General features: G+C 41.7%; 1 protein-coding gene across 9 annotated transcripts in view; it reads right to left on the reverse strand.

The window, feature by feature from the left end:
* Window positions 1-400: 400 nt before the first annotated feature.
* LOC147025186 (nuclear factor 1 A-type-like) overlaps window positions 401-8,383 on the reverse strand; it is a 265,419-nt gene continuing 257,436 nt past the window's right edge. For 8 of the 9 annotated variants that reach the window (XM_085885868.1, XM_085885866.1, XM_085885869.1 and 5 more), the window contains one exon: window positions 401-4,741. In XM_085885868.1, the coding sequence (XP_085741994.1) occupies window positions 4,671-4,741 (71 nt within the window). In that variant the 3' untranslated portion in view covers window positions 401-4,670. The remainder of the gene's footprint in view (window positions 4,742-8,383) is intronic. The other variant, XR_015059376.1, reaches the window with a different exon arrangement.

Below are 8,383 nucleotides of genomic sequence, written 5' to 3' on the forward strand. Positions count from 1 at the left end.
AGAGAGAGAGAGAGAGAGAGAGAGAGAGAGAGAGAGAGAGAGAGAGAGAGAGAGAGAGAGAGAGAGAGAGAGAGAGAGAGAGAGAGAGAGAGAGAGAGAGAGAGAGAGAGAGAGAGAGAGAGAGAGAGAGAGAGAGAGAGAGAGAGAGAGAGAGAGAGAGAGAGAGAGAGAGAGAGAGAGAGAGAGAGAGAGAGAGAGAGAGAGAGAGAGAGAGAGAGAGAGAGAGAGAGAGAGAGAGAGAGAGAGAGAGAGAGAGAGAGAGAGAGAGAGAGAGAGAGAGAGAGAGAGAGAGAGAGAGAGAGAGAGAGAGAGAGAGAGAGAGAGAGAGAGAGAGAGAGAGAGAGAGAGAGAGAGAGAGAGAGAGAGAGAGAGAGAGAGAGAGAGAGAGAGAGAGAGAGAGAGAGAGAGAGAGAGAGAGAGAGAGAGAGAGAGAGAGAGAGAGAGAGAGAGAGAGAGAGAGAGAGAGAGAGAGAGAGAGAGAGACCACAGGAAAGTACCATTCATCATCACCCAAAAGGGGCAGTATGTAACGGTCATGTGGATTTGCAAAAGCTTCCATCAACCACACCGTTGCATACAGAAGTCATCATCAGCAAAACAAAACTGATCGATTCAAACACTAAATCAACAAGGCTTCCTGTTTCTGCTTTCGAGAGTGCAAATGACACCATGAATGCAATGGAGTGCAAATGACAAAAGCCTTTACTGGCACAGAAATAAGCAAAAGGTAGAAATACAAGCAAAGAATGAAAGAGAAGTTAGAATACCAGTAAAATCGGAAAGAGAGAAAAGAAAGAATGGAGACCTGAAAACCGGCAAAAGATAAATGAGTTGTACAGCTCCTGCATATTATGAGCATGATGGATAGATTAAACAGTTACATGTAAGGATGAGAAATAGATGAGATGAAGATAGGGAGCTGAAGGTGAGGGTAGAGCTGGAGGAGCTCGAAAGAACGAAGAAAGATCTGGAGACAGAGAAAGTTGGAGAGATCTCCACAGGACACAACCAAAGGACAGTCACTGCACGACTGTCCACAACTTCCACACTGAAGCCCTGTATATTTTATGGACCGATGCAAGTCGTTTTGAGAGTCTGGGTCAGTTTGATTTCACAGGTGCACTGAATTAAACAAGTTCAAAATTGTTTTGTTCTCTGGCTCTACATTGTGCCAAAGTTAACAGAAGGCCAACCTTCCTTCTGGCCAGAAAGAGGTTCCGACAACCTGTCCTCTTCCCCCGACAAAAAAAGGTGTTTTAATATCGGGGGGAAAACATCCAAGTTAATTATGAAAACAACGTCAAAGTCTAAAAAGTAAATAAAGACTCGATTTGTAAATCAATGTTGTGAAGAGGAAACAGCATAACGCTGGGAAATAAAGATAAGGAGTTTCATTGTGTGTTAAACCAATTCTTCCTGTGTACGATGCAGGCGAAAGGTTAGACCATGATGGAAGAAAAAAAAAAATATGTACCTTAATCAGTTGAACCAATCTGATATAAAAACAGTAAAACCTCAACAATCCGCATTCTTGCAAAACTACTTAGTCTCTCGTTGGCGCTTTGTTATTCCATCCTTCACTTTAAGACACAAAGCCTGGCGTTGGCTTAACGGTTAAAGTGGCTAGCTTAAGATCTTAAAATCTGAGTCTTGAGTTTGAGCCCCTGTCGCACCGTTAAATGACAGCAGGTGAGTTGACTCAGCCGGTCATCCTTCCGAGGTCGGCTAAATGAGTACCATCTTACTGGAACCAGGTGGCACTGCATCAGCGGCACATCCGCGGTTCCAGAAAATGATGCAACCAGCAGCCACAGGCTGCATGCGCAATAATAATGATGATATTGAAGGAACAATGCAATAAGTGAATGGAACTTTAAGGCAATAGTTACTTGGTTATGGTACTAAGCCTGGAGCAGTGTAGCATTAGCGTTGTTACGAAGATACCAGGACAGCCGGCTTCGCATTGAATGGCGGGCCTGATGCATTTCACTTTGAAATCGGGACTGGAATTTGTAGTCGGGTCTTCGCTTTAAAAATTGTAATTTTTATTTTATAAAACCAAATAAAGGAGCCCGCTGTCTTTCTGAGCGGCTATCCTGCCAGGCCCACAATCCATTTACTTTCCATAATTTAGTTGCATGTTTGTGTGATTAAGTCAAAAACCTGTTCGCATGTGGATTTCGAATATGCCGACTTTTGATGATAAAGATTAAATTTTATGTTGTATCCAATTTATGTTGATCTCATGTGCAATTTCGCACCATTCCTTCCTTCCTTCAGAACGAGTGTAAGTTAAGTGGTGGATTAGGTCAGGTCAGGTTATGTGTTAGGGTTTCCAAACAGACCAATTCCTAATAGAGACAGCAGTATGGCAAGATGTATTGATTGGTAGGCAGAAGGGGGCTAAGCAGGATGGCCAAGGACGTATGCACACTCGCCTTTGAGCTGTCTAATACGAGTTTGAATCTCAGCTCAGCTACAAACTATGACCCTGGTGGTTCGCACGCAAGTCGATGCATCAATGTATTCACAGTCCTTCGAGGGGATATTAAGCCGTCTGCCAGCGTCTGTCAGTGGACGATATAAACCCCATGGTGGCCTTCACACAGAGTAGGCAAGTTATCCTCGGCACCCTGGCCAAATTCTAAAGTCTTGTACTTTCAGCCGAGTATCCTGTGCCGGCATGGCGACCTGTGCAGGATTGGTTCTAGTCTAGAAATGTTTGTCGATTTGTCGTGAAGAAACTCTGTAAAGAGTATGGGCCTCCATGTATTATTATTTATTAGACGCAAGCCCCCCCCCCCAATCATCATAATATTCCATCAAAGCCTTTTTTTATTTTTTCTTATGGGATAACATTCTTTAGTCATCAAAGCCTATTCCATCAAAGCTCAGTGTTCTCCAAATTTTCACAATAATACTCTCTGGATTAAACGTGCTGCTTTGCGTTGTCGGAAAAAAAAACACGCAGCTATAGATCGGAAGGGACACTATCATCATGCTGAAATAAGTTTATGTGGACATTGCACCATCTCGTTCTCAAAAATTTGAGTGTTTTCACATTTACAAAGACCAGAGAAGGCAAGACTTTGCTAAAATAAGTTATATGCGAAGCAAATGTACTAAATGGCTTCTAACCACTTTATTACAGGCAAAGATTGTAAGTCTATGAAAGCAAGTAATATGTATGATCCATCAATCATCCTATTCCGAAGCTTTATTATATCCAATCCAAGTGCCCTACGTGAATTCATTTCGTTTCAGATGGAAGAGGGGCAATATTAATCCAGACTACATCATTGTCATGTTTAGTAGCAAAGGCATGTGTTTTGGTGAGAGACTTGTATCATATGGGTCGTCTGTTTATTTCATTCAAGTGGAAAGAGGGGGTGGGGAGGGATCAGTTGAGAAAATTAAAATTGAGGATGGGATGGGAAGGGGATGGCAGGAGAGAAAAAGGAGGGGTGTGTGGGTGGAGTAAGGAGATAATGGAAGAGAGAGAAGAGAAAGAGAAAGAGAAAGAGAAAGAGAAAGAGAAAGAGAAAGAGAAAGAGAAAGAGAAAGAGAAAGAGAAAGAGAAAGAGAAAGAGAAAGAGAAAGAGAAAGAGAAAGAGAAAGAGAAAGAGAAAGAGAAAGAGAAAGAGAAAGAGAAAGAGAAAGAGAAAGAGAGAGAGAGAGAGAGAGAGAGAGAGAGAGAGAGAGAGAGAGAGAGAGAGAGAGAGAGAGAGAGAGAGAGAGAGAGAGAGAGAGAGAGAGAGAGAGAGAATATGGGCGAATACAACATACAAAATGGGGAGTTGGCAGCAGTCAATTTATTTGTATGCACGAAGTGCTCATGGGTGTTGCATATGTACTTGCTTTGTATTATGATGACCAGCAAATGAGTGTGGATATGATATGGTTTCTGCCCAGTGCCCTGAGTGTCAAAAGTGAAGAAATTCAACAATGACTCGCACATGCACGACAAGGAGTAATACGTATCTTGCGCACGGCGGGCCAGAAACGAACACAGCATAGAAGTGCAATTTAAACAACATAACCCCTTTGCATTGTTATATCGAAGCATACACCAAAGTATGACGAATTAGTTGATTATGCAAACACAATAAAATCAATAAAGAAGTGTCTTTGATAGAGTTTATATCATTATTTATATTGAATGCGGATTATTGGGGTTTCACTGCAACTTATTTGTAAAAGTGACATTGAACGATGGTCTGTACGACTATCTTATCTGGCACCTCTTGTCCTTTTGTTAGTTGGCAGTGGTGTCGCCAATGTTATTAATCGTGCTGCAAAGCGGCTTCCTCTTTACATCCTTAGTCCCGGTTCCTTCATTCGTCACTATTAAAAGCCTCTTGTGTTTAGAGTCCCAGAGGGGAAAATCAGGACTTTTGTGTTTTAACTTTTAGAATCTTAAACATAACAAAAATAATAACTCAGAAGAACCCTTTTCACGTCCTTGCACTTGTAAACTTGACTTTCTACATTAGCACCACCCCTTATTCTTTTCCCCAACCCTTGCAGTCTCCGACTCAAATACATCTTTATAACTCATCCCACCCAACCTCACCTAACCACCATTTCCTCTAACCTCAACTCTTAGCCATCACCCTGACTCTTCCTCCCATTCCACCCCACCCCACCCACATCGCCCGACTCCCTCTTCTTTAGTAGTTGGGGTAGCCATCTGCAGGTCCCTCTGATGTGGCGTGGTACAACGCTGGTTTCAGGCCCATAACTAGGAAGGAAAGGGGAGGCAGAGAAGTGTGAGGTCAAGAAACAAAGGTGCTGTGATTGAGGAAGATGTAGTTGAAAGAGAAAAGCAAATGGAAGAGATGAAATTGATAAGGAATCAGACAAGGTGATTTCAGCCTAATCTCTACACATTTACAATGGTACTTCAAGATAAAACCGTACAAGCCAAACCAAGAAATGGGTGACAACCCCATAATAGTGCCCCTGAATGCTCGTATATGTTTACAGTATACACATCAACTATTCGTTTTGATTATGCATTTAATTCAGCTCATCCATGAGCCTAGATTTGCACATAAAAATAATGACAAGAGTGTGTCATGTGGTAGGAAGCTGAGACTAGATGGAAGGAAGGAGGCGGGGGAGGTCAGGAGAGGCTGCAGCCATTGGGGAAAAGGAAAAGAGAAGAGTCAGGGTAGGGAAACAATGAGGAGGTATATAACAGAGAAGACACAGTCTAGGATTCACAACTTTGTTGGGATAAGATTTTTTTAGGGTTCTTTGGTGTTGTTGTTGTTGTTGTTTTTTTGGGGGGGGGGTAGTGGGGAGTTAGAAGAGGAAGGGCATTTGTTTCAGGAATTAATTAACACAGGTGATATGTTCATGCTTGACAAGACCCACACCGGTGAGAATCAAAACATCTAAATCGAGAAGAGAACAAACTACCCAAACAGCACAACTTTCACACAACTACCACAGTTCACAGCTATCCAATCCCAATATACCTACCATTCTGACTATGTTTCTGTACACCTTCTCTATCTCCTTATTTCTAGGTACTCATCCAATTCTATTTTAAAATTATTTTTGCTTCCACAACTACCACTTCACAGGAAGACCATGCCATACATTAACGAATCGGTGTGAAATAGCCCTACCCCTCCTCTTATTTACTTTCAAACTATTCCTCCATTCCCCCTTCCGCTCCGCCAACACTTCCTCAGAACTGTCATTACATATTCAAGTTAAAAAAAATCCACTCCATCCATTTTATTTATACCTTTCATTTGCTTTAACATTTCTTCGAGAACCCTTCTTCGTGGTGATAAAAATCCCACCTTTCTCTACAGCTATACTCAAACCTTAGCCTGCTTAAGCCTGTAATCAACAGGTTATGTCTATGCTGAACTCCTTCTATGGAAGACAGATATCCTTTCTCATAACGAGTTGGGTAGGTGACCGGACGAATATGATTATATTTTGGTTGAGGTCCAAAATTTTAGGGTTTTTTTTAATGCAGATCCGGATCCGGCATATCAGTGGGATATAAGACGTAAACTGTTCAGCCTGGCAGAGGTATGTGCTTTACCGAATGCCGTTTTAGTTATCACTGCTATGATATACTACTTCCAGTATATCTTAACTCAAAAACTGCTGATTCAGAATTTTTTTTTAAAATAAACCAATGTCACCCGCAGGGTGACCCGTATCTTGCCAAAAGGTGACCACGTGTGACTTCTTTAAGGTCACACTGAGGTGAACAGAGCTGCTATCCACCAGGAGCGACTCCTTGAGGAATATCTGCCTACGAGAGATTCCGATGAGAATCGTTCTACAGAGTAACCATGAAAAATATGCTTTTGCCTCATTACGTCATCAAATGACATCATAATGTCTCAAACTTGACATATCTAGAAAGCACTCATCGAGGTGTTCAATTTGAGGTACTACACGATACGGTTCCTAAAACTTGAAAATTTGACATTGGGGTCAAATATGTTTGACCTTAGGCGCTAACCATGAAGGTCAAGGCCAATCGCCACCAAAAATTAATCAACTGAGCGCCAGACCATGAACTATATTCCCATGAAGTTTGAAGACGATCCGATCAAAATTACTCAAAAAAATATGGGTTTCGTCGACGCCCCTGATTTGCGACAGTGACCTTGACCTTTGACCTTGACCTTCAAAATTTTATGCGCTGAAAGGGACCTCTATCGGCCTCTGATATGCGAAGTTACAAAAATTTCCAATGATAACTGTGCTCTGCAGAGTGATTTATATGTGATTACAGACCAAAAAAAAACAAAAACATATGAAGGTCAAGGCTAATCGCCACCAAAAATTAATCAGCTGAGCGCCAGACCATGAACTATATTCCCATGAAGTTTGAAGACAATCCGATCAAAATTTTTCAAAAAATAAGGGTTTCGTCGACTCCCCTGATTTGCGGCAAAGTGACCTTGACCTTTGACCTTGACCTTCAAAATTTTATGCGCTGAAAGGGACCTCTATAGGCCTCTGATATGCGAAGTTACAAAAATTTCCAATGATAACTGTGCTCTGCAGAATTTTTTACACGTGATTACAGACAAACAAACAAGCAAACAAAATAAATAAATAAATAAATAAAAACATACAAGCTGACTAACATATCTTGCAAAAACTTAGTTTTGGCAAGATTAAAAAAAAACTTCAGTACTCCCGATGTTTATATTGATGCCTCAAATAATTTAGATACTTTTAGAAGAACATCAAGCATTGCCCGGTGCTGTTCTATTCTAATCCTGTTGCCATTTTGAAGAAATTAAAAAAAAAATTCTCAGACAGAGCGGGGTGGGGGGGGGCGAGGCCGGAGAGGAGACTATAGAAGACAGAAAGACCACTGACCTGCCTGTGGTGAGAGAGAGAGAGAGAGAGAGAGAGAGAGAGAGAGAGAGAGAGAGAGAGAGAGAGAGAGAGAGAGAGAGAGAGAGAGAGAGAGAGAGAGAGAGAGAGAGAGAGAGAGAGAGAGAGAGAGAGAGAGAGAGAGAGAGAGAGAGAGAGAGAGAGAGAGAGAGAGAGAGAGAGAGAGAGAGAGAGAGAGAGAGAGAGAGAGAGAGAGAGAGAGAGAGAGAGAGAGAGAGAGAGAGAGAGAGAGAGAGAGAGAGAGAGAGAGAGAGAGAGAGAGAGAGAGAGAGAGAGAGAGAGAGAGAGAGAAAAAAGAGAGAGAGAGAGAGAGAAAAAAGAGAGAGAGAGAGAGAAAGAGAGAGAGAGAGAGAGAAAGAGAGAAAAGAGAGAGAGAGAGAGAAAGAGAGAGAGAGAAAGAGAGAAAGAGAGAAAGAGAGAAAGAGAGAAAGAGAGAAAGAGAGAAAGAGAGAAAGAGAGAAAGAGAGAAAGAGAGAAAGAGAGAAAGAGAGAAAGAGAGAAAGAGAGAAAGAGAGAAAGAGAGAAAGAGAGAAAGAGAGAAAGAGAGAAAGAGAGAAAGAGAGAAAGAGAGAAAGAGAGAAAGAGAGAAAGAGAGAAAGAGAGAAAGAGAGAAAGAGAGAAAGAGAGAAAGAGAGAAAGAGAGAGAGAGAGAGAGAGAGAGAGAGAGAGAGAGAGAGAGAGAGAGAGAGAGAGAGAGAGAGAGAGAGAGAGAGAGAGAGAGAGAAAAAAGAGAGAGAGAGAGAGAGAGAGAGAAAAAAGAGAGAGAGAGAGAGAAAAAAGAGAGAGAGAGAGAGAAAAAAGAGAGAGAGAGAGAGAAAAAAGAGAGAGAGAGAGAGAAAAAAAAGAGAGAAAGAGAGAAAGAGAGAAAAGAGAGAGAGAGAGAGAAAAAAGAGAGAAAGAGAGAAAGAGAGAAAGAGAGAAAGAGAGAAAGAGAGAAAGAGAGAAAGAGAGAAAGAGAGAAAGAGAGAGAGAGAGAGAGAGAGAGAGAGAGAGAGAG

The sequence above is a fragment of the Eptatretus burgeri genome, chromosome 6 (genome assembly GCF_056783735.1).
Source record: "Eptatretus burgeri isolate ZD-2024b chromosome 6, Ebu_testis_v1, whole genome shotgun sequence".
In the NCBI taxonomy this organism is placed as follows: Eukaryota; Metazoa; Chordata; class Myxini; order Myxiniformes; family Myxinidae; genus Eptatretus; species Eptatretus burgeri.